Raw genomic sequence first — 27,118 nt, 5'->3', positions numbered from 1 at the left:
TATTAAGTCTCATTCCACTCTAGACCTCCCATAATCAGTATTCACTTTCTGTTCCACTGAAACATGGATCTCTCCACCAATGCCCCCGCCCCCCAAAGCCACTGCCATTGTTTTGGTTGCTTGGACCGAGACATGGCCTGGCCTTCGGCTACGCGCAGGGCCCCTCAACCTGACCCACAGTGGCCACTGGCAACGGTAGGCCCCTATACCGGGGTATGGCTGGAAGCATACGTTGGAACCCCTGAGCAACTGGCAGTGGGTACTGGCCCAGGCCAACATCCATTTGACAAGGTATGCCTTTGACCATACAGAGGGCCTCCACAAACCTACCCATAGTAGACAAATGGTCAAATGGCCTTTGCCCATGCCCTAGGCATGTCAAAGCACTAGAAAGTGGACTCTAGAACTGAATGTCATGAAGCAATCCTCTGGGCCACCACTCTCATCTCTAGTTGTGTTCCAGATCCAAGACCTGAATGTCGCAGGCAACCATACAGCATTTATTGTTTTGGGGGGGTGGGCATATTGTACCCTTTTGGTGCCCCCTTATTCATCCCTAGGGCCAGGAAGCCAAACGAGGACTACAAGATGCCTCCTTCAAACATTCCCTATTAGGGTCAAAGGATCGATCGGGCATGACCAAAACCTGCAAAAAGTCTGTGGGCACCATGAGGGCACCCTCAAAAGTGTTCCCATATGACCACCAACCAAATTGGCTCTCTCGGAGAGCCATTCTGGTTACCACTTTCTGGTTGCACAGCTTCGGGTCTTTCATTCTCCGCAGGAGAACGGAAGACCCAGAACCAAAGAAGCCAATGGGGTGGCCAAAAGGCCAGAGATTGTACCAGGCAGACCCAGATATAGCTCATCCATTTTTGCCTATATTTTTAATAAACAAAATTCTGATTCCCAACAAATTTGCAAATGCATGCTTTCAGGACCAGACAGCTGCTCCCCGCAAAGGCTTTCCACAGAGCAGTTAAGAGGATTGTGCAGTAAGTGAGAGAAAACATTTGAATATAGCGAATGAATGGGAAAATGTATGTTTTGGGATAAATCAGAGTGGTCTATTTTTTTTGAAAGTTTAATGCAGATCCCTCAAACAGCACCAAAGTGATAAGCCATCAAATAAGTGCTCTTCATATGGGGAGTCCAACTTAACCATTACTACTGATTTACTATTGCCAACACTGTAATATCTGGACAGATATATAGACATATTTTTAGTAGAGAGAACTGAGCTGCTCTTTTTATTGTTGATGAATATTTAAATTCTAAATGATCCACATTTCATCCAAGAAATTACAAGCTACACAGGAACATGTATGCCATGTCAAGGCATGCCCAGAAAGGTAGAAAAACTCACATGGCTCACACACAAGTGTTTTTACTTATTTTTTTGTTCACAGACTGGGAACCACCATTTTGAAGTTATCTGGCCATATTGCTGTAATTAAGGTCCTTTGAGAGACCCTGATCTTCAGCAGGTCTCTCACTCAAGAGGCTTCAGAATAACAGCAACAAAGCTGTCAACAAGCTGATAGCCATGGACCTCTATGGCGTATGCCTCCTCCCCAGGCATAAAGAGAAAGGTGCTGAAGAAATCATTTGGGGTAGAAGAGATACTTTCACACTAGATCATTGTTCTTACAACAATGTTTTGCAAAACTTGAATTATGTAAGATCATTGGGTTTAACAATAGGTAGAATAGTAGTCAAAAGCAATCCGATACTGAATCCCCATTACCCTCTCCCCGTTCCTGCATACCCATTGCTGTAGCGTCAGTGGGGTTTTCAGTAGAGGGTTCATCAACAGTCCCAGTGGTTCAGCCGTCAGTACCTCGGTTATCTATGGGGAAGAGGCACATTTTAGCTGTTGGGGTAGAGGGAAGAAAACGCACAAACAGAAAAAAAATCTTTAAAAACAAATGATGCACAAAAAAGGTACAAATCACATTTCTGAAAGCACCATTCATCACAAGGGATGTCAAAGAGAGGACTCTATTTTAATCCTGGGCTATAATTTGGAAGGAACATATTACGAATGGGCAATAACTTTTTGCAGTCTAACCCAAATAGAGTAAATATATCCAGTTTAAGCATGAAAGTACTACCTCCAGAAAATGGCAGTATTACCTATGGTGGTGTTACCATTGGGGGTGATACCTCAAATCCCCAATAAACCCCTATGGGTTTTTCGAACCAGGAGTAACAAAAACTTGTAATAAGGAGAATGCCCATTGACCACAGGTAATTTGGTTTAGTGCTAATAACACCAAACTTGTATTATTGCCTAAATTGTAAAGCTGCACACACAACACTTGGTGTGCATTTATGTCCTGTCTGAACTTAAAATTACAAGAACAACATCAGAAAATGTTTACACATAAGTGAGAAACAAACCTGTTCAGGTAAATAGACTGGTGACATAATAGATGCATGAAAAGTTACTTACTTGCAATTATTATAATCAAGCATAGCATATTTGTGCACATAAGTGTTAACCTGAAACATGTTTTAATAAGGTAATGTTCTCTTTAAAGATAACCCCCCCAAAAAAGAATAATTATACTTTTACGAGTTTATTCAACATACATGGGATTTAGTACAGGCACAAGAGATTGCACATTGAATAAGAGAAAAAAGAAAAGCAACAAGAAATACATGTAGAAGCAAAGTCCCAACATGCTCACACTGGGAGTGCCCTCAAATGACAAATATTACATAACTGCACTATTCTTTCTACTTAGATGCACATGCTTTGCATAGGCCGACATCTAGTGGTAGGTGCAGAGTATTGTATGACTTGTTTTCGAAGATCGAAAAATGTACGTCTACAGGGCGTGTTTGTAATACTATCCCATGTGTGACTTGCACTGTACCCAAGATCATTCATGTGTTGAGGTCCTCAGATTGTTTTGTTTGGGACATGAGGGATCATAAAGCATATGCGTGAGTACAGGAAGGTAAAGAAATATGTACGTTGTTTATGTGCCTTCAATTCCAAGAGGGGAGGAAGGGTGGGCGTATATCAAGTGAATCTAAGCAGATAAAGCATCAGAAAGACTATACCAGGTATGTAATATTTGTCTTCTGATGTTTCTGGCTCTGTTTAGAATCACATGCTTTGCATAGAATAGCGAGCAGTACCCAGAGAAGGTGGTGGGTGGTTAGAAGGCATAGTAGCAAATAGATGTCTTAACACCGCCTGACCCACTTGTGAATCACTTCTTGTATGTGCATCTAAGCAGTCATGCTGTGTGAAGGTGTGAATTGCACTCCAAGTAGCTCGCTTGCCAATAGCATCTAATGGTACATTTGCAAAGAAAGCTAGAATAACCCTGGTACCTTGAGTTGAGTTTGCTCTGGGCGTGAATGGTAATGTTTTCTTGGTTAGAAAAAAGCAAATTTGGATGCATTTGACAACCCATTTTGAAATTGCAGATCTAGGGACAGGGTCCCCTTCTCTTACAGCAGCTAAGGAAACAAAGAATTGCTCTGTTTTCCTTAGTGACTTTGTTTTGTCTAGTGTGAGAAACCTGAGGGTATCCTCATACCTATTCCCCTTAAATCCTCTTTTCAGGTGGCCAGGGAAAGAGTATCGATTTTGCATCCTAACCCTGGGGGTGGATAAGCGAGGGAGGACTGGGGAGAGGATATCCACAGGCGAGACATGGTATCCTCCTTTTTCTTATGAAGACCATCCTCCCCCAGCCTTTATAGGCTATTGTAACACATCCCCACATTTTCCATCTTTCAACCCACTTTGGTACTGGGACGAGGAAGAGGCAACTAAGAGTAGTGAACACTAGTAAGTAATTTCACCATTCTAGTACTGAGACAAGGAAGAGGCCTGCAGAGTATTCCAGTGGTTGCAGGTGTATAAGAAGGGAAGAGACCAACATCAAAGAGACCAGCAAGAAATCTTGAACATGAAGAGGCAGCTATGGTGGGTCCTGCATGAGAGCCACTATGCTGACAGACGACCCCAGGGAATTCGAGAGTCCAGGTACAAGTGGACCACAAGACAGACACAAGAGGGGGAATCACGATGGTCAGTGTTGCGCAGCAGGAGCTGAGAACACAGCAGAGAGAAGCCAAAATACTCAACAGCATCCGCAGAGGGAAAGCGGCACTGCCGGTGACTGGAGTTGCACAGCAGGAGCGGCAGAGAGAAGCCAACTGCCCAACAACGTCCACGGAGTGAAAGTGGAGCTGCCGGAGGGATATTGATTGGGATGGAAGTGTGAGCAGGGCTTGTAGTTGTAGAAAGACGTGCAGGAGGAGCAGAGACAAGAAACCTAGCACCGCGGAGGAGATGCCAAGGTCCGGTGAGTGAGGTGGGAGAATCACTCCAGCCAGGGCACTCCTGGGAGCTGTGGGGGAAACCAAAGTGAATGTTGAGTGAACGGAAAAGCATGTGTACGATGAAACCAACCCGAAGCCACAGGTTGGGAGGAAATTAAGGACAATATAATGTGCAAGCCGCAAAATAAAAGATAACATATATTGAATACTGAGTCAAACGAAAGCTTTTAGCAAAAGCCATGGCCTCATGAACTGATGACAAAAGTATGTGAACTTCAGATGTTGCCTATCGAAAATGCACAGCAAGAGCCATTTGAAATGCAGAACTCTGCATGTATGGAAAAGTGTGAAAGAGCCTGAAAACAACGTATTGGGGAAACAAACCCACTGTGAAAGGAACTAGATGCCTAAATACAGTGTGGCAACCCCAAAGACTGGCAAAGAAGAAGTGACATTGTGGTAAAGCCAAAAGGTTAATAAGGAGATGCCAAGCAAATGTGAATTTCCACGTCGGCACAGATATAGAAGAACCTGTGTGGGCTGGAAAGCCAAGGGTTTCTGTTTGCGTGACCTGTAGTGGGTGGACTGTGCGGTCTGACAACTGCACCTAGACCAGGGAACCCTAATTGCGAAAGTTAAAGAAATTGCTGAAGCAAAGTAAGAGAAAGTCATTAAGAAACCAGAACAAGGATAAAGTTGATTTGGAACTGTTGAGAATACGTTTCAGCAGACTGTTTTTGAACTTGGGTAAGGGAAGGCCGAGGTATTGTGGAACTGTCTTGGACTTGGGGAAGGGTAACCTGAGGTTTTGTGGATGTGTCTTGGACTTGGGGTGGGGAACCCCGTGGTTTTGTGGAACTGTCTTGAATTTGGGGAAGGGAGCACAGAGGTTGTGTGGAACTTTCTTGATCTTGATGGTAGGGGAGCTGAAAAGTAAGCCTGGAGCTGGAAGAAGCTCAGAACCTTGTTTGAACACTATGTCTTTTATTGCTGACATCCCTACACATTGTTTAGCTTTAGTTGTGAGGGAAAGTATAGATCTTGCACACAGACAGACTTTTAAGTTGAACTCTTTGACTCAGACTTTCCTTAGTTTCTTTAGGTAGGGATCTTGCCCCCCAACCCCCTTAGTTTAGGGCAAGGTCATCCATCCTGACATTAAAGTTAAAGAAAACACTTTTGTTTGAACTTTGAATCTGTTGTCTGTGTCTTTCTGCATGATGCCTTCACACTGGGTAGTACATAACTGCCCTCCTGACGTCTAATGTATGGAGGGTTTTTTCTGCAGATTTTTCAGGTTTTTGAAGAAAGATGGAAGCTCTATAGATTGATTGACATGGAATTTTGAAATACATTTAGGAGAGAAACGTGGATGTGTACATCAAAACAACATCGTCCTTGTGATAACAAACAGATCTTTAACTGATAGAGCGTGCAGTTTACTGACCCTCCTTATTGAGGTGATGGCTACAAGAAAAGCAATTTTATGTGAGATATTTAAAACTGCTTTTATGCATAGGCTGGGGGCCCCATGTGTTTGGTAAGGACAATATTCGAGTCCCATCCGGGAGTTTGATTTGAATTTGGGGCATATTGCCTGTTAACCCGTTCCATACAGGCTTTAACCGCTGAAACTTTCCACCATGATATTTTACTGTGAGAGTTGGTGTACGCTAAAAGCGCTGTTAGATGAACTTAAAGAAAATTAAGACTAATCCCGAGTCCAGAAGATAAAGCAGATAGTGTACCATAGGTGAAGGTGAGCAATCAGTGGGGGTGATGCTGTGCATTTTTTCACCACAAGACAAAGCGTTTCCACTTGTTGAAGTAGTAGTGTCTTTTTTTTGGTTTAGTACTGAGTAGAAAGGGTGCGAACGACCCGAAAGACAGAAAAAGTGCCTTTGAAGTTAAAGGAAAGCAAACAGAGGGCACGACCGGCCTGAAAGCAGAAAGGAGGGTGCAAGGGACCCAAAGGACTGAAAGAGTGCAAAGAAAGGGTGTGAGCAACTCCAAAGTAAGAAAAGGAAGTGCAAGGGTGGACAGCAAAGAGAAAGGAGTGCGCCAGGGGCATGATAAAGCAGGAGGATTGTGCAAGAGGCACAACAAAGAGAAAGAAGGTGCAGGAGTCCACTGCAAATTGCAAAGAAAGGGGAAAGTAAAACAAGACAGAAGAAAAGATACCAAGCGCAAAGAAATGGGTCAGAAGTCAGAGTGGTTGCACAGGGGTGGAACAAAAGCCCAGCGTTTTTAGAAAGTATCTGACACTGCGGCATGGAAGGAACTGTGTGAACTATTGTTTGAGACAAGACAGGCCTAAGCTTGGGGAAGGGAACCCTGAGAGGCCCGCAGAAATGTTTTTGGAACCTTTGCAGGGGAGGCCTAAACTTGGGGAAGGGAACCCTGAGAGGGCTGACTAGAAATGTGTTTTTTTTTGTTTGAAACTGGAAGGAGTAAAGCCTGGGGAAGGGATCCCAGGTGATCCAGAGGCATTGCAAACTTAATGTGCTGCCGGAGCCCTATGTGGAAGGTACCAAGGGCAACCCTTTTCGTGATTAACTCTTTTTGCTAAACTGGCAGAACTATGCCTGATGGTAAGGCCAGCTGAAACCAGTCATGGTTTTCATTTCTCTTTGAGCCACCATTTTTTTCTTTAAAAAGATCCCAGAACACATTTTTTCTAAGAGTGAGGGCAAGCGTAGGTTTAGACACAGACGGACTTTGGTTTTGGACTTATGGACATCGACAGCCTTTAGAAACATCAGTTGAGGGAACAATCCCTTTAGAGTTAGGGCCAGTTAGGCAATACACCAACCCAATACACCAACCCAATGTTTTTCAATCAAGGTTTTCAAACTGTTGCTTTTGAGTCTGTGTCTCTCTTGATACCATGACTGTATCATAGTACTCAGAGGCCTTTTGTCTTTGAGTAGGCAGTAATTCAGCTGCACCTATAGATTTAGATGTGTTCTTGGAAGGCTTTTGTGATTTGCCTGTGTCTTTTGATGTTTTGTGTGTTTTCAGCATATGTTTCGATACCTGTTTACACGAGAGCAAGCAATCAATGTTTTAGGCACATCAACCGGAATGCCCAAGGTTTGTTTTTCTGTGGAGCGATGAGCTAAATGTGGAGTTGTAGGCGCAGCAGGATTGAACACATCTAGCCAGAATACCCGGAAGTGCCTACAGTTGACGTGTGGCCTTTTTTCGATGGATCTGTCGAGGAATAGCTAGGGGGTGTGCGTTTATGGTGTTGTTTGTGACCCCCATGGTAAACGTTCTTGTGTGTGCCGCTGTCACCAGGTGTTGTCCCCACAGCAGAAAGTGCGGCCTTGCCCTTTTGGGTTCGGGACTGTCACGCCGAAGTCTGCCGACTCCTCTTGAATGTCTTCGGCGCCCGTAAAGGCGCCGTTGCGGCCTTGGTCTTCCTCCTTCGACAAATGTGCACCGGTGGGTGAATTAGATGTGCCATGCATGGCGTAGGCCGCCCACCACTTACTGCGTCTATCCTTGAGCGTTTTGGGACAAAGGATTATACACACTGAACAGAGTTTTTCAGAATGGTCACAGGGAAGACATTGTGCGTCTTTCCACTGACATTTTCGATTGCATGAAGGACAGAACTTAAAGGGTGTTCTTTCAATGTTAATGTCGAAGGGCAGCTAGACCATAGCAGGAAAAGGGAAAATTAGAAGAGAGATTCTGGAAGAGAATTGAAATAATGTTAAATCCCTCCACTCTCCGTACTGCAAGGCTGAAGCCGGGTGTAGCCAAAGCCAGTGGCGAGATGTCAAAGATGCTGAAGAAAGTCTTCAGGTGCTTGTTCGTCGATGAATTCCGCTAGTTTAAACGGGCGTCGAAGATGCGTCCGTTGAAAGACGCCTGGAATATAATTATTGAATTATAATTTGCAATACGAAAAGTAGTGAAAAGCTACAGACTCTGCATAAGAGCGACCGATCACAATGGCAGAAAAAACAATCTGGGTACCTCACAGAGTGAAGGATCATAGGTACAGTACACGTCAAACCAGGAATAGTATTACAAACACGGCCGGATGATGGCCCTTTTCAATCTTCAAAAACAAGTCATGTAATAGTCTGCACCCATCACTAGATGTCGGCCTATGGAAAGCATGCGATTATTTTTTGTAATTTATTTTTACTTTTATTTATTGCCAATCATGTCAGAGTAGCGTGTTACATACAGTTTCCAAAGCAGTCAAGAAAACAGATACAATACTTTTACAACAGATTTCGGTCATGAGGCATCCAGCATACATAGATAACTTTAATTTTGGAAGCTTACGGCTAATGATATGACCTTGCATCAATTATACAGTTACATTCAATCCTGGGTAAGATTAGACAGGTATCTTTAAAACTCAGACCATATGTTCCTGGGGCGGGACGAGGGAGGGAGTGAGTTAACGTACTGTTCCTCGCATCCCTGGGCCCAGGTCAGTGAGGCCATCCATGCTTTGTAGCTGGGAGGACAGGCATGTTTCCATTTCTGTAGCAGGCATCGCTTAGCGATCATACAGCCCATGTTTACAAATGCACATGTTTTTTTTGTTCGGGATATTCTTCCAGACACCGAACCGGACTCCCAGAAGGGAGCGACAGTGGAATGTTCACCACGTTGCAGAGAGTGTGTAATACATTGTCCCAAAAGGATTCTAGTTGAACACAAGAGCAGAACATATGCATATGGTCAGCTGAGCTAGACCGGCCTCTCGGGCAGAGGTGTTCTGTGCCCCGGGAGATTCTGGTGAGCTTTAGGGGGGTGTAATACAGTCTGCTCAACAATTTATATTACATGCATCAGAAACTAAAGTTCAAAAGAGACCTGCTTGCGTTTCCATTGGGTGTTGGATAGCTCCACCACTAGATTGTCTGCCCAACTATTATGTGCCTTAGATGCGGAGTCGGATTGTCTGCCCAAGAGCATTCTGTAGAATGTGGACATTAGCCTACCGGTGCCATTAGAATTAGCTATGTACATCACATCTTCTGTTTCTGGGAGCTGCGGTGGGAAACAGGGCCATAGTGATTGTGCCGCTGCTCGCATCCTGTTGTATTATAGTAATTCTAGGCCCGAGCCGGTGTGCAACTCCCGCAATGATTGTGGTGTAATAAATTCCCCATCTGGGAACAGATCAGCTAGTGCTTTGTAGCCTAGTACCTCCCAGTGTGTCGCCAGGGTGGTGTCCCAAGTGGGGCCCAGACCAGGGAATCTCCATATCGGGAGCTATTTGTAGTATAGTGTTAGGCAGAATTATATGCAGTACCCTTTGGGAACACCACACAAAATTAGGACTACTAGTGACAGTACAAATTTATCTTTGGTAGAAGCCTGTACTATACAGTAAAGTGGTAGAGATGGCTCAGCAGCCAGACTTATCTCAAGAGTAAAGCGAGCAGTATCAATAGTTACACAAAGGACGTCAATTACTATGATTCAAACAAACACTGACTCAAGGTTTCTGAGTAAAAGAATATACATGTATTTACACATCAGTTATTAAACATTTCACTATTATGAAGCAGTTGAAAAATCACGATTCTTATACACTACACCACACCCAATAGATCTGGACAAGTTAACCTCAAAATGAAGTGTGAGCAAAATGGCACTCCAGTAATAAAAAGGGAGGGAAAGACAAAGTTAGACAGAAGTTGAGCAGCACCAACAAGTAAGTAAGCAGGACAATCTAGAAAAATGAACTACAGTGAAGAAATCAAATCAAGAGGCTAGGGCCAAAGTCAATGGACCAAAGTCTTTGCAGAGGATCACACAGTTCAGGGTAGTTCGCGTTTAAGACTTTGCCAAGAGTTCAGAACGAAGTTGGTCGGACGAAAAGTTACTTTAAAGAATAGAGAAGGACAAGCCCTCGGATTGGTGAAAGATTTCACACACTTTCACCCCGGTCAGTCGGACGAAACGAACAATCGGGTTAGCACAGTACCTTTAGAGCAGAAGAAAGCTGTAGCTGAGGCAGACGTTCCTGGCAGGTCCTGCAGTCTCACGGTTCCTGAAGTGACTGTCGGACTGACAAGAAGGAGGAAGACTGGAGGGTCCTGCACTGCCCAGGGAAGAAACCAGCAGCAGAGCAAAGCGACGAATAAAAGGTGCGCTCCTTAAAACGCAAGCAGGGTCCGTTCCTCCTGGCTATCCGGTTCACTGTAGCTCTGTACAGCAAATTTCGACCAGAGGAGGGAGGCCTGGCGAGCAGTTTGGCGAACTGGTTCTCACCAGCTCAAGGGGAGAAGAATCCTTGCAGATCCTTCCCTGTGGTCAAAGTTTGAAGATTCGGACTCGCAGCAGGGCTTCACTGGGAGGTTCAGTCGTGGTAGAGGTCCTTTTCTGTCAGCTTCTCTTCGGTTCTCTCGATCCAGTGGTGACACTGCCTTCTCAGTCCCAGAGACCTACCTTTTAAGCAGTTTTCCACCATTCACCCAGCCTGGCTGTCAATCACACAGCAGGGTGGTTGTCCCGCCAGGACAGTCACCACAGCCAATCATACCAGAGTGCGCCATGGGTCTCCAAGGAAACCCTGTGCAGTGAGTCTCAAACCCCTCCCTCACATCCTGTCCCCCTAAGACATTCAGGTGCAGAAGCCTGTGAAAGGTAGGCGAACAAAGGAACCAAACCTGGTTTGGCGCGCAGAGTAAAACACAAGCAGACTTTTACAAAAAGAAATGGCGAATAAACCCAGCCGGAACCATATAAAAACGTATATGGTCCAGCGGGATTAAGTTCGAGGCTACCAAGATAGCCTAAAACAATACCAAGGCTATTTAGAATAACCGCGGTAGGAAAAATAGGGTAGTTGCCACTGCCACCAGCCAAATCTTAATGAAAAGGGAACAAAACAATGAGAAACAGACAAAAAGGGATAAATATTAACCCTTTCCAGTAAGATAGTTTGTACTGGGTCTGTGAGTTTAAAAAGAATAAAGTCAATGGCAACTTTACATGTTCTGGGAGACAGTACTCAGTCCCAGAAAATTGAGTCTGAGTTGTGAAGTCTAAAAACACAACCCTGTGTCACTCCAAAGAAGGTGCTGTGTGACACACAGTAAAAAGATGATGCCTATGGAGTAGGTGAGGCTCCAGAGTCTATGAACACAAGAAAATGTTAAACACACAAAGCAAAACACATGTAAGAGTGGGAAAAAAGGCTCACACTCTTACCAGGTGAAATAAATAAACCCTAGAAATCCAGCAAAGCTGCTGAGGGACTCAGTAGGTAAGGGAAACTAGCAATTCTGGAGAATTCTCAATAATATATAGGTGTACCTAGGTTTTTGCTGCTAATATGTAGCACCAGGCCCATAGATTGGCAGAGACAGGATCGTGGGGGCAGTCATCTTTGTATGTGTGATTCATGATTAATGTTCTATGGTATGATTCACCGGTTCCTAGGCGCTGAAGTTTGACATGTGGTGGTTGTTGAGTTTCCCCGTAGCAGCAAGAGGCGTATTGGGCCTGTTCGGCCACTCAGTATAGTTCAAGGTTGGGTGCCCCAAAGCCCCCCCTGTCGTATGGCAGGGCCATGTCCGACCATTTCTTCCGGAACACACCTGCATGCCACAGGAATTGCACACAGAGTGAGTGTAATTTGTAGAAGCAGGATTTTCCCGGCCAGATCGGGACGTTGGCGAATACATATAGGAGCTTTGGTACTAGCACCATCTTCACCAAGGATAATTTACCCGCCATAGTGATTGGAAGTGCTCGCCACCTAGTCAGTTTGCACTCCACATGGGTCATCACTGCTTCATAGTTATCTGTCACGAGGGATTGTTTCGCTCCTGATATTTTCACCCCTAGATATTTCATTCTGTTGGGGGACCATCAAAGGGGGTATATGACCCTTGGTTGCCTGGTGGTGTTAGTGAGTGGTAATATTTCCGATTTAGTGTAATTTATTGTGAATCCAGAGAAGCTTCCCAAGTGAATCACATGTTGGAGGATAGGATAAAGATTTTCCTGAGGGTCTCTTACATATAGCAGGACGTCATCTGCGTATAGTGACACTATCTTAGGCTGGCCCTTGAGGTGGATTCCCCGGTGACCATGATGGGGGCGAATCATGTCAGCCATTGGTTCAATGGCCAGAGCAAAGAGGATCGGGGAAAGGGGGCAGCCCTGTTGTGTACCCCTGCTTAGACCAAAGGGTGACGATTTATAAGAGTTGACTAAGACACTGGCTGTGGGGAGTTTGAATAGGAGTTTGATGTAGTGAAGCATTTTGAGGCTAATTCCCATTTTCCCCATAGATACTCCATGACACCATGTCAAACGCTTTCTGAGTGTCCAGTGTCACTGCCACTGCTTCCGCCGCAGGTTCTATTCTTCTCATGACGCGCAATAGGCAGCTGATGTATACCTGCCCGAGACAAAGCCCCCCTGGCCACTGTGTATAATGTGGAGCATAAGAGGGAGAAGTCTGTTCGCGAGAGCTTTGGGGAAAATGTTAGTGTCCACATTCATCAGAGAGAGGGGTCTGTAAGACCCACATTCGTTACTTGGCTTGTCAGTTTAAGGAGGATGGTAATGGTAGCATCTCGCTGGGATATAGGGAGAATGGCCTCATGAAGTGATTCCACCCACACCTTAAGAAGGTGCGGAGCGAGTAGGGCTACGTGTTCTTGGTAGAATTCGGGAGTGAGGCCATCTGGGCCCGGGGCCTTTCCCTTTGGCAGGTTGGCTATCACTGCTAGTATCTTCTCCATCGACAGGGGGCTTCCAGATATTCACTGGCCTGGGCCCTCCGGTACAATAGCGGTATCCCTTTGAGAAGGGAATGTATGACTTGTTTTTCGTGGTGTTGCTCAAAAGCGTATAGGGAGCTATAAAAGTCAGAACACTTTTAGGATTTCTGGTCTGACCATTGGGGGTTTCCCAGTGAATCTGTGATACAGTCCACTTGGGTGCGCCTGCTCTCAGATTTGGTTAGTCTGGCTAGGGTTCTGCCCAGTTCTCCCTGTATTTCCTATCTGACTGCGGGCGCAAGAAGTAGCACACTTCCCTAAGGGCATGTGCCTCGAATTGCTCCAATTCAGAGAGTATCTATGCCAAGACCTGTGGGTTTGAGTGGTCTGAATATTCTTGCTCCAAGGATTTAAGCTTCGATTCGGAGCGCTGCAGATCGTTCCTTATGGTTTTTAGGACACCCGCTTCTCTGGAGATTGACATTCCACGTATGTAAACCTTCAAGGCCTCCCACCGCACACCAGCAGTGGTTGCACCTGCTTCATTACAGGCAAAATAAGTCTCTATATCTCAGCGGATCTCTGCCTTAAATACTACGTCATTGAGTGCTTCCGATTTAAACCTCCAGGTGCTACCCGACCCAGGGGGCCTTCCTGTGCTTATGGCCAGTACCACTGCGGAGTGATCAGAAAGGGAAAGGGGGGGTATTGCCACGTTCCCCACTCTGCTCATTAACGAGCCAAAGGTCAGGTATAAGTCTATAAGTGATGAGCTTTCGTGCACTAATGAGTACAACGTGTATTGTCGGTCTTGTGGGTGTAGTGATCGCCATGTGTCCCTTAGTTCCAGATATTCCATGTGTGCTCGTATTTGGTCGAGCTGCCCGCGATTGGGGTCTAGGGGCCACACAGGTCCTGTCCATAGTTTTATCTAGAATTAAATTCACATCACCCCCCCCCCCCTCACACACAGGATCAGAATCCCAATATAACCAGTGAGAATTGATACTACTTCATCAAAGAATTCAGGGGAGTCAATGTTGGGGCAGTGGGTGCTGACCAGTAACAGCTCGATTCCCTCCATGAGACAGTGCGGGATAATATAACGGCCACCCGGGTCTAAGTATTTCTTCTTTAAGGTAAATTTTACAGTTTTGTGAATTAGTGATATGACCCCCACCCTAGATTGGGTGGAGTACGATGTGAAAAACCTATTTGCCCCCCCATGTTGGTGCAATGCCCATGGATGTCTCCTTGGCGTGTGTCTCCTGTAGGAGAAATTTTACCCCATGCTTATTTACATAAACCATAATTTTGCGTGATCTAGTGAAGCTCCCTATCCCTCTTACATTCCAGCTCATCACTTTCAATTCCATTGCAGTAGATATGTCATTTTTAGTGGGTGCCCTACCGACCTCTGATGGTTAGTTCCGTCTTTACAATTTTGACCATTTCCAACCGTGTACACTACTGGCAAGTCATTTTCCCTCTTTTTCCTCCTACCCAATGCTGTAGCGCAACTGGCAGGTAAACCTTTGGATGGATCCGGTGCAAATATGGATCCCAACACCCTCCCACCCTCCCTCACTGCCCCCCCAAGCCTCTTGGGTTGGACCACAAGTGAGAGATCTGGGAAAATCACATTGTCTGGGAGCCCATTCGTAGTTACTTTTTCTCTGTGGCTAGGCTCAGGAGATGATCTCTGTCACGGTAACTTAGGATCTTTCGCAATGATGGTTTGCAGCAAATTGCCAGGTTTCGGTTAGGGGCGAGCAGCCGGTGGGCCCTTTCCACTGCAAAAAAGCAGGAGAGCTCTGGGGCTCTGAGTAGATCCTTGAGTAGGTTTTCCACCACCTGTTTCATGCCCCCAGACAGTGTATCCTCAGGGACCCCGACGATCCTAATGTTATTTCTTCTGGATCATGATTCAAGATCATCGCATTTAGCCTTGACAATTTTCATGTCCTTCACCAGAGTTGCCACTGGGTTGTGGAGGCCTTATACGGTGTCTTCTGTCGCCCCAATCCTTGTCTCTGCCTCTGTGATGCACCCCGATTCCCTAGAAAGCTGTTATCTCATGGATACTATGTTGGCCGTTATATTGTCCAGCTTCTAGTGGACTGCTACGAAGCCCTTACCCATGGCTTCCATCATGTTAGTGAGGTCCAGGGAAGGATTCATAATTGGTTGCGTTTGCAAGCTAGTTGAGGGCCTGGGGCCTCACGGGGAGCAATGTTTGCAAATTTGTCCATGGCCCCCGACTTCTTCCCACTGCCTGTGCCTCTGGTCATGGTGGGTGGGTCAGCGCGGGGATGGCGCCAACGTCCCAAGCCAGGAACCCCAAAAGATTGTTACTTCTCCCTGGGCTTGAGTCAATCCCTCAGAATGAGTGCAGAGACCCCCAGGGGTAGCCGCCAGCGGGGTCCAGTGGTTGCCAGGTCCTGTTGGTCTGGGGCCAACAAGGAGAGCTGGTAATGGAAGGGTACTTTAATATGTGGTCAGGAGTCCCGGCTCCCAGCATCCCCCACGGCACTCCACAGCCCTGTGGGTATCTGTACAGGTGCGTGAGCAAGGTCAAGGGTTGCGAAGCCGTATGTCCGGTGCAGCTAGTGGCTCAGCCGATCCTTAAGTTTGCTGGTGGTTGGGAGTTATTGTTGGGCCTGGTTGCAATGGGCCATCAATGCGGGGGTAGCGGACGGACCACGGTTTGGCACCAGGTCCTCCCACCACCCCCTGAAATGAGCCTTTGGGTTCAGTTTTAATTGCTGGCTTTGCCCCCTGCCTTGTGGCCTAAAGTCTTCTTGGGCAGAAGCGCTGCCTGGGTGTTGGGCAGGACACCACCCTGAGTATTGATGGCCTTACCTAGCAGTCAGTTGCGCTCCTCGTCGTAGCGGATGGCGACTTGCAGGTGTCCGGGGATGGTGTGCAGGGTTTAGGATGGTGTGCGAGGCCCTTCCAGTGGGGCGGGAGGCCACCGCAGTGCATGCTGCAGCACCCGTGCCTGGATCTCAGGGCAGCATTGGTGGGGCTGTTGTTCTGGAGCCTGCAGGCCGGGTTCCCCGGGATAGGGGGAGTGGGGCACTCACCAGTTATGTCCTCTGGGTGGGCGGATGAATTTGCCACTCCCCAGCCGGAACAGATCAGGACAGGATGCAGAGCAGACCCCTCAGCAGTATGCCCTCTTGGGCCGCCGGTGTGTCACGTCGCTGGATCGAGGCCAGGGCCTCGACGGGTTGCAGTCCCTTGACAGCTACTCGCTGGTAATACTGCAGCTCCTCCTCCTCCAAAGCGGTTGTAACTTTAGCGGACTGCAGCAGGCAGCACTGTCTCTGGTTTCTTCTGTAGTTGGGGTCAGTTGGTCCCCTCGATAGTGGGCACCGATGCTCCAATTTGGAGAGCACACAGTTAGGGATTGCCGCCGCCACCACCTGATATATTTGCCGGGCCATCAGCGGAGCTCCAGCACTAGGCAGCCATCTTGCTGGCTGCTCAGCAGAACCCCCAGCAGCATGTGATTCTAAGCAGATCCACAAGCCGCTGAAATACATTAACAGTTTCGCACGAGATTCACACTCAGTAGGTATGCCTTAGAGGGGCCCCATATGTTTTTAGGGCGAATCATACTGGGTGGCCAGTTCCAATAGGTATTCTGTTCTTGGTGCCATTCAGGAGGAATCCATTACTGGGACGGTGATCCCTGGTAATGCCCTGATAAAGGCTCCTAGAGCCCTCGATCCTCTATGCCCAAAACCTTAGCTCCTACGGCCACTGGCAATACCATGCCCATGTTAGAGGAAGCAGGGAAGGATATACCGCGAGACCGCGGCCAGGTGGGGGACAAGTTAGATCTCCAGCAGCAACTAGATGGTCTGAGAGAGCAGATGGGGACTATAATAGAAGAGCTGATAGCTCTTAAAGAAAAATGTGTTATTCTTTCAAAGAAATGTCCATAATTCTTCTTTCTCAAACGCCCAGAAGATATCCTTCATCCGTTGTTCCTTGTTCCGGGGCATTGGCTATATGCAATTTCACAAAGGCCCTCATTACAAGTTTGCCGGTCTGGGAAAAATGCCTGTAAAAGGGCTAGTAATTCCGTGACCGACACTGTTCCTGGACCGGCAAACTACAGGTTTACCGGTGGGGGTTCACTGATTTATCTACAGCCAAGAGCTCACAGCGCTACATTGTGAGTCTGTACAGTGTGAGAAACCTAAGGGTGTCTCACTCGCTAGTCCCATAGGATCTCTCTCTCAGGTGGCCATGGCACAACCATCGCCTTTGGATCCAGACCCTGGGGGTGGACCAGTGCTGGAGGATCACTTTGGTGGGCGGTGTTCGGGGAGTGTGGTGAGGCAACCGATGGTGAGACGCGGTATTCCTCCCTTTCCCGTACCCATACCCAATCCTATTTTATAGGATTCTCCAACGTGCCAACCCCTCCCCCCTTTCAACACAAACACTGGGCCAAGGAAGAAGGTGAATGAGGATAAAAAGGCTAACATGTACATATCTCAAAGGACCTATCCCGTTAATCAGGTCAGGCAAAGTGAGGCACTTGAATTCAATCACCTACATCTGATACACATTAGCTCTCCCCACACGGAAAAAAGGCGAAACATAGAGACACCATCTGAGCAAGGTGGAACACGAGAAGGAGCAGATCTTCCAGGGAGAAGGTGTACCCACTGGAGCGGGACGACCTATCGAGGGACTAGAGCAAAGGGTAGAGAAAGCCTGATGTTCCCTGCAGGAGCTTGTTGTTTGCGGGATGCCGTGAAGGTGACGCGGAGAAAGCCAAATCGCAGACAAGAAGAAGCCTGCATTGCATTTCAAGGAAGCCGAACATCGCGGCGGCCTGCAAGAAAGGGAAAACAAACAGTTTAGCACAAGAAAGGCACATAGTGCCGCTCTTCGCGCTTTCGCTTACCATCTCGTGCACAGCCCCAGGCAGCACAGCATCACCAGAACTCCTTCCGCACCTAAGAAAGAAGGTAAGATATTAATAGAGGCAATTGCAAAATAAAGGACAAACTACAAAAACAGCAAACTTACCTGGCGAACGGAGTTGCAGCAGGCCTGGACTCTGAGGGGCCTGCACCAGTGAAGCAACTAGGTTGCGACGTACCCATCCACAACGCGCCCCTGCACAGAACAGCAGGACAGAGAACGCACCATACCAGAGAGCAAGGTGAGGAGAGCACTAAGGGGTTGGGGTTCACAAGGGAGGTGGGCTCTGGGCTAGGAGAGACAAAGCTAAATCCAAACTCCTGTGTTTTCAGACCCGGTCCTCAGCCGAACAAGAGTCCAGGGGAGTGAGTCCAGGGTGGGAAGCAGTCCAGCCAGACTGGGTGGCGTCCCTGTGGATATCAGGTGAGCGTTACAGGCCACGTAATAGAGAGCCCTATAGTTTATGTAACCAATAGGATGTTGTGTATTTGATGACTTTCGTAGTGACTTGCACTAGAGGAGGGCTTAATTGCACCTTCTGACAGTAGAAACCCAATCCCTTTCCCGAACAATTATGGAGCGTATACCTAAATGTTCCCTTTAAGCCAATCACTTTCCCAAGTAGGTTTTTACAGTTTGCCACATAGATTGACGTCAATGATGACGAGGTTTTGCTATATAAGCTTCATTTTTTATGAAACTCACTGAGTAAGAAGATCGAGTGGATGTTCGTTGTTGTTCGTTATACTCCCTGTTTTCGATAATTGATATTAAAACAGACGTATTTTGCCAACTTCCTGAGTCAGTCTGATTATTGATGTTTGAGTATATTCTGCATCCCCATCCATCTCAAAGTATTGCAACCTCGTTTTAAAGGGCCTAGTGTTGGATACATGGGTTCACCTTTGTTAAAACCCTGTCATCTTTAGATACTATGCCCAGCTGACAAAAGTATTAATGAGTAAAATAACTGAAGCATGTTTTTGTCCCAGAGAAAATTATCATATTCTATTATGTTCCTTTGTACAGCTAGTAGGAGCATAATGGACAAAAAAGTGGCATGCACACCCAACTTTCCTTTATTAAATAATTTGCATGCATTAAATTTATCAGAAAAATAAATGTTTGTGCCACCTGAATTTATTATTACTTAGTGTCCTAGTGGGAAAATGGTCATAGTTTGATACTCTGGCCATCTGGCACGTGAATAAAAGACATATAAGGTAAATGCATGCCACATTTTTCATAGTTAATTTGCCCTATATTTAAATTCAAAACTTTTAATAAGTCTAAATTAACAAGTCAATGAATTAATCCAAATACTTACTCAACACCACCCCACCCCCCCCCCCCCAAGACATGGTCATCAAATGCTCAAAATTTTAACCGATGTTTGCCACTAAGTCTTGTTTAAAAAAAAATTGGGTAGAGAAAAGAGGCCTTACGTCCTTCAGAAAAGTGTTATTTTTTATTCCCAACTACTTTTTCACCAATGTAACAGGCCTCAGGAGCTTTGAAATGCACTATTTGCCATTACATGCCAACATAACTCTAAGAAGGTAACCTTGAAAGCCCTAGTGAAGTGATCTTTAAAGACTACAATATAATGATCAGTATTAATCAATATTTATTTAAATCGTATTTCTCCCTTAAGTTAGCAACATTTAAAAAATTGTATCATATTTCATAAAATTCACATAGAACAAGCTCCGAATAAAAAAGCAGCTTTAACATAGTCAAACAAGCTACAAGCTATATATAAAATCCTGATCTTTACAATTAATTATATAAATCAGCTCCAATGGATGTCCACGATTACGCAAAACGGAGAAATGACAAATTAACAGAAAATTAACCAACTCTTCATCAACTACTGTTTTGCAGGCACACTTTGTGCTTCCTCCTGCACACCTTCTTGATTTAATGGGGGATGGGTACATTTACACGTGCTGTTAGTATCAGCATCCCGCATTCTGGGGATCTTATTTAACACATTTCTCCTTGCCATCTTATGTGTGTATGTAAGTCTGTATACAAAGCTACAGAGGTTAGCCTATGTATATTTTGGACATCTGCCTCTCTGACCATTGGACAAGCTCTTGGTTTAAGAGCTATTTTGAGTTGAGTTGACTTAATCTGCCAAATTCAGATATAACTCACCCCTCATCCAAATGGACAGTGCATTAGGACTAACCTTACCACAAGTATTTTTCTTCACCATGGGAGGCTGCAATTGCACCTACACTGAAATACACTTTATCTTTATAATTAGCAGAAAAACCCAGATGTCGTTTAAAAAAGAAGTATAAATCTTAACTGGTCCAACACCTTCAAACTGAACATCCACAATTCAACTCATAAGGTGTATCTGCAGGGAGACCTGCTATCTGGAACAATCATTTATTTTGCCACCCCTCCAGGACATAACAGTTTGAATCACTCTCGATTTCACTGACATAAAAATCATGCACCAGAACTTTGCCTTATAAACCTCCAGGCACATGTCCAATAAGAATGCCACAAACATGAAATAAAAATGTAAAAACCACTTTAATCTTTAATGATGCCCTTTCAGCTGTCTTCTTAAAATGATTGACCCAAGCACCATTTCTCTGAGAAGAGTAGGCTCAATAAAAAATTAGGCTGCCTCCTCATCTCTACATTCATTTAAAAACTAGCTACAAGGTTTCACCATGTTCACGAACACCAGGCCCTGTCGTAGTCCTGCCAGGGTTAAGTCCAAAACAGCTGTGTTTTCGTCATAAAGAAGCATGCGGAGAGGGTAGGTTAAGTTTCCTAAGATAAGTACTAGAATCAACGTCTGAAAGGAATACATTAGGGCCAACTGACATCCCTGCTTTTCACCTTTATTGGTGGGGAAAAACAATATATAATTCCCTGATCCTGTATATCAGACAGCCGCAGAGATGTCTGCATATCACAGTTGGATAAGATGTAATAAAACATTAGGGACCCCAATACAATGTAAATTATTCCACACTTTGTTTCTATCAATCAAATCCTAAAAAGGTGAAAAAAGCAGAGAATAATCTCCCTCCCTTAACCTTACTGTAGTTCTACATGATGGTGCTCAGAGTGAAGCAGTGGTCCACTGTACTAAGCCCTCCCCTGAAACCTGTTTGGGAAGGCTTCAAGATATTGTTACTTTAAGTCCCCTCCTCCAGTCTGAACAACAAACATTTGGAAAATATCTTACTGGCAATGTCCAGTGAGGAAATTGACCCATAACCATGTGGGGCTGGTGGTCCAAAGATTACTTGTCCAAGGAGATGGCATAATGCCTGTCTCGGCAACTGCATTAAACATGAAAGAATTTGGTGTCCTTTGTAAAAGCTCCCACTGTTTTTGAAGAAACATTTTTTTCTTTCGTCTTTTGGCAATTTCTATATGCAATTTCGAAACTATAAATCTGACCAGACATATGCACACCTTTCATTAAATCATGATTCAATCGTCTTTTTGAGATTCTACATTCTTCATCGAACCATGGGTCCTACCTTTCTATAACCAGGACCTCCTGAACTTGGGGATGCTGCTTGCCAATAGTTCTATCCCAGAAAGTTTCAAACAAATACTCAAACAAACTGATACTTTCCTTTGTGGCCTCTGAACTGTTTCAGTTTTAAGAGAAAATCAATTTCTTTTGGGATTTAGTAATTCTTTCCAAAGCCTCCTTGTCGAGCGTAGGCATTGCCAACCAACCCCTTTGGTCTTCAGACGTGTTCTCTGTGGTGCCAACTTGGGAAACTAGAAAGTGTCTCACCCACCAGTCCCCGGGATCTGCCATCCAGGTGGCCAGGACATGGCCATCGCTTTTGGATCCAGTTCCTGGGGTTGGACCAGTGCGGGAGGATCACCTGGGTGAGGGGTCTTCGGGGAGTGGGAGTAGGACATCGGATGGTGAGAGGCGGTATCCCCTTCCCTACAACACCTTTACCCCATCCTACCAGGTAGGATATTTAGGAAATCTGCCCCCAACCCCTTTTACAACACAAACAATTTCTCATGGACAACCCGTTATGAAAAAAAACAGACTAACACGTGAGCTGTATACCGGACGTGTCCCAATACAATGGTCAGGTGAGGTCTGGCAATTACTGACCATCACACACATCTGACTTCCAATAGGCTTCCCCACACGAATAAAAGGCAGAGCACGAGAGCACACGAGGAAACAGCGGTTCTGAAATGGCAGTTTAACAAGAGAAGAAAGACTGCGAAACAGAAGACGATCGCAAGGAGGGAAATTCCCTTGACCTTTTCGACAAGGAACCATTACTTTCATAAGCCCTCAAGATTAGAAAACGTAAGAACAGGAAACCAGGCTAAAGAATCCTGCATTGTGTGTCAGAGATACCCGGGGGCCCCTGCGTCAAAAATCAAGGCGGGTAGAATCACCAGCTGCCGTGGTACCGTCCTTGGCTCCAAGAACAAAGCAGCGTGCGTGAAATCAACACAGCAGGTGAGTTGGGGAGATCGATACAAGACTGGATTGTGATGAAGCCAACGTTGCAAGCAGCAACATTGTATGGCGAGAGGTGGAAAAAACATTATTAAAATGCATGTGATAAAAGACGCAAGTAAAGTTGAACTGCTGATGAGGGATTGAACTTTCAAAGCAAGATACAATACCTTTGACAGGGTGTCCAGAACCGCGTGGGTGCTCAATCCAAGGTCTCTGTAAGGTATTCAGCTGAGAAGTGGCAAAAGTGAAAGTTAGAAAGATATATGAAGAAGAGAGCGGGTAATTGTGAATCGAAGTGGTCCTGCAACGGGTTTGATCATAATCCTGCGCACTGTCGAAAGTCTTCGATTTTTGGAGTAAAGAAAGTTTGGCAAAGTAGAAAAAGTTGGTCCCAGTCTGGCAGAGGGAGATCAATTGAAAGCTTTGTGTTAAAGTGGGTCTTAGCACGGCTGATGGGGACCCGGGGTGAACAGAAAATCACCCGAGAATTTGTACATGTGAAATCCTAAGGGACTTTGATGTTTGTCGTGTTGCATCAGGCCCTCTGAAATAAGAGATTTTGAATGGCAAAGAGACTTTGGCACAGAAGGCTGTGATGTTGAAACTTTGAACTGCGTCCTCTTGCTCGAGAAGCCAGAGACTGTGCTAAACTCGAGTTTGCTGCCTTGTCCTGTGCTGAAAATGTGGGGAAGGGAAGACAACGGCTTGAATATCCCTACATATAATTTTTGGAACACTTTTCTTTTGCATAGCATGGTTTCCCACACTATTTGTATTTAGAAGTAAGGATTGGCAATGGGTTCATTAGTATAGGCCCTTTCGTTTGAACATACTCGACTAAGACTGCGTTATCATTATTTGATGGTCATAGCTTGCATCAATCTTTAGATTTAGGATTAGATAGGCATTTTTGAAACCCAATTGAAGTTCAATCAACACTGTTGAACTGTGATCACTTGTGTCTGTCTTACTGTTTAACACCATGCCTTCCTTACACTACCCTGGACATTGGAAAATGAACTCAAGAGGATAGTGTTCACTCTTTGTTTAATCAGAAATACAAAATGTCATAACATTCCTGAAGAAAAAAACAATCCACAGTACAGTAATCAATGATTGTGGAACACTATTGCTGATCATGTATGCTTATCAGTGCACCATTAGCAGAATCCCAAAGCACACCAGACAATCAGTGCTCCATTTGTGATCAATTTTACTGTCCAAATATTTGCACTAAATTTCTTTAAACTATTTTGCACGAGAACATTAAACCGCTGATAATGTTCATTTAGTTCTACCATATTTCTGAACAACTTGACTGGTCCTATTTGTCGAAAAATTTACCACTGACCACTCAATTTCCTCAACAATTCCTGTAAACAACCACATAATGTCAAATGAAGTTAAGGGCCTTGCAAATTTACTTTACTAGAATTGCATGTGGTCTAGATAACTATTAAGTACTGTAAATTAAAATGTTCTATAAGTAGTCTTAAGTTTATTACATTTCTAATTTGTGTTGCAATCATTTGTCCGCCAAATAAGCGGCTATATGTTCCGTCGAAGAAATGTATGTTGCTCACCATTTCATTTGATCTGCACATTTTGCTCATTGCGCAGAAAAGGTTGGGGACCCCTGCTCTACAGGACACATTAGCACCACACACTCTTCCATGTAAGTCTGTAAAATAGAAAACATCACTTCCCAAGGAAGTAGAGACGAGGAAGAACAGAAGTTACATGAATGACTATAAGACCATGACAAAGAGGAGGTGCAGCGCAATCTGGAATGCACCACAGAACGAGTGCAAATACACTAGACAATTTGCATCAGCAGCTTTGACAGCAAGATAAAAAATGGAAGAAGGAGTTTGCAGAGAGGGAGAGCCTCCCAGGAGTAAGCGGGAGATTGGAATCCCACTGGAGGCACCGGGACGCAGAGAGCAAGACGCTTGTCCGTCGGCAGAGGCATCCCCAACAAGTCTGCTGTGGCCAGATGGTAGAGAACAGCAGATGCCTGGGCCAGCAGCCGGATGTGAAGGTTGGAGCATTGGAGCGTGTCAAGAAGTCGAGAGGCATGGCCCAGAAGCAGGCAATCTCTGCAGAGTCGCGCAGTCCCTGGAAGGAGCGGAAGGCAACTGCAAGGCCAGGAAGCACCTGCAGACAACAGAAGCTTGCCAGTAAGCCCTCTGCAGAGGTTGGGACAGTTGGCGGGAAGCCCAAAAAGAGGGGGGGGGGGGGGCATGAAGAAAATGAAAATGTTGGGGAGACAAACAGAGTTGCATGATTTCAAGGAGATCTTCATAGTCGCAGTACCTGGTCGACTAATATAATATGGACAGAACCCCATGATACGAGTCTGGAACCCGCACGTACAGAGGCAACCAAGGCCTCCACAAAGATCATAATAGTCACATTAGTTGCCAGGCTGGTAAACCAGGTGGACTAAGACAAGAAGGACACAAGTGTGAGCCTGGGACCCACACCCAAAAGGGCAATCCAAGCCTCAGCAATGATCACTCTAGTCACAGTACCTGACAGACTAGTAAACCAGGTACACCAAAGCAAGAAAGAAGCAAGTGTGCATCTGAAACCCAAACATACACAAGTGAAGAAGAACGTAGCAGTCCTCATCCTAGTCACAGTGCCTAGTAGACAAATTAACGGTCCAACAACAGTTAAGAAGTACAACACCCTAAAACGCAGAGGTGAACAGAGAAAATCCAAGGAAGCAAGAGGAGGATCATTCCTCTACTTTCATAGGACTTTGTGTTGAGCAAGAAGAAAGCCACAACCATTGTGGAGAACTTTGATAAACGCCAAGGGGAAGGGAGATATTCCACCTGGTATTAATTCAAGGTTTTTTTTTTGAAAGAAAGGAACACGTTACTTACCTATAACTATTGTTCCCCAGCATGGGTCTGGCATGGATTCTCATGCTCATGAATAACGCATGCACAGCAGAACAACATTACACACCCACAGGAGGTGGCAAGGCTCAACAGCAGCAATTCACTCACACCTCTGGAACAGACTCACCACAGAGGGAACAGGTTGCGCAGTACTGCTTGGCCGACTCTGGACACCCCCCCTGGAATCCCTGTCGACACAGTAGAACTTTGTGAAGGTGTGCATGGACCTCCACGTAGCAGCCCTGCAGATGTCCAGCAGGGGCACACCAGCCAGGAACGCCTTTGTCACAGCGATTGCTCTGGTGGAATGGGTTCTCGGATGGCCGGGCAGGGGTCGGTTCACCAACCGATGACAGTCAATGATGCAGCCGGAGAGCCACCTTGAGATGGAGGCCTTGGACAAAGCCTTCCCATGGTTCACATGACCAAAGTTAACAAACAGCTGTGAAGTCATTCGAAAACTCTTTGTGCGTGCCACGTAGAACTTCGGTAGTACCCAAATCGATTGTTTTCAATTGACCGTATGGTAAATCTGTCCGAATTCAGCCAGTACCATTCAGTCGTTTGGAAACGCTCAATTTGGGTAATCACTACTAAACATGGGGGGCGGGGGTGTCCCCCACTACCAATGTTTGGTAGTGATGGCCTTTGGGGGTAGCACTGTTGGATCCGACCCACGTGGGAGGGATGGATCCGACGCTGCAAGGTTAGATGAGCGGACCCCTGAAAAGGTTAGTAGGGGGTGGGTGGGGGAGTCTATGGGGGTAGGTGGGGGAGTATATTGGGTGGGGGGTTTAGTTTGGACGGATTTGGCCGGGGGACAAAAATGGCTTTGCAGCCGAATTGACCACGGGCAATTTGGCCCTGAACAACTGTGCCACGGCCAAACCGTATATATCTGGAACTTCAGGGCACGAGCAACGTCCAGCGGGGGCAAGGCTCTCAGCTGGAGACGAAGGTTTGGGGACAAAAACAGGTAACATCAAAGGTTTGTTGAGGTGAAATTCCGATGGAACCTTTGGCATGAAAGAGGGTTGTGTCCGCAGCACCACCCTCGATTTGTGGAAAGTCAGGTATGGCTGTTTGCAGTACAGGGACTGTATCTCATCCACCCTCCTGTCGGAGGCCAAGGAAAGCCGTTTTCCACGAGAGGAACGAGAGGGGCCTGATGCAGATGCTCGAAGGGGACCCCCCATGAGCCTCGGCAGAACTATGTTGAGTTCCCATGCCGGGGCAGGCGCCTTCACCGGGCGGGAAAGATTGAAAAAGTCCATTGAGGAACTCCTTGACGAGCCGATGAGACCAAAGTGAAGATCTTCCTGGAGACCTAGTGTAGCAGGAGATAGCCACCAGATGATCGAGGCGTGCACCAGTCCAGCCTTGGCCAACGACAGCAAGTACGGAGGAATCTGCGGGGCCGTGATCCTCAGAGGGGTAATCATCTGCGACCGGCACCACATTGCGAAACGCTTCCACTTGTGCCTGTAGCACTACAGAGTCGACAAAGCCCTGGCCCCTGGCGAGGACCTCCCTGCAGTCCGCTGGCAACTCATATCCTCTAAACTCTAGGCCTGCAGGAGTCAAACCCTCAGGTTGAGCGATTCTGGGTCGTGAAGCAGAATTGCACCTCCTCTGAGGACCGCTGGTAGCTTGACCGGTGGCGACGCTGACGGTCTGAGAAGGGCCGGGTACCAAATGTGCCTCGGCCACGCCAGGGCGATGAGTATCATCCTGCACTGACACTGTCT

The 27,118-nt window shown here is 46.0% G+C and overlaps 1 protein-coding gene across 5 annotated transcripts in view; it reads right to left on the bottom strand.

Moving 5' to 3' along the window:
- LOC138566737 (protein FAM98A-like) overlaps positions 1–27,118 on the bottom strand; it is a 702,281-nt gene that overhangs the window by 297,221 nt on the left and 377,942 nt on the right. For all 5 annotated transcript variants that reach the window (XM_069644365.1, XM_069644366.1, XM_069644368.1 and 2 more), the window contains one exon: positions 1,769–1,849. In XM_069644365.1, the coding sequence (XP_069500466.1) occupies positions 1,769–1,849 (81 nt within the window). The remainder of the gene's footprint in view (positions 1–1,768; positions 1,850–27,118) is intronic.

This window comes from Ambystoma mexicanum, chromosome 2p (assembly GCF_040938575.1).
Source record: "Ambystoma mexicanum isolate Mex_15411 chromosome 2p, UKY_AmexF1_1, whole genome shotgun sequence".
NCBI classification, from domain to species: domain Eukaryota; kingdom Metazoa; phylum Chordata; class Amphibia; order Caudata; family Ambystomatidae; genus Ambystoma; species Ambystoma mexicanum.
Note: the sequence above shows the minus strand (reverse complement) of the source record. Positions and strands in the feature narration are given on the sequence as shown.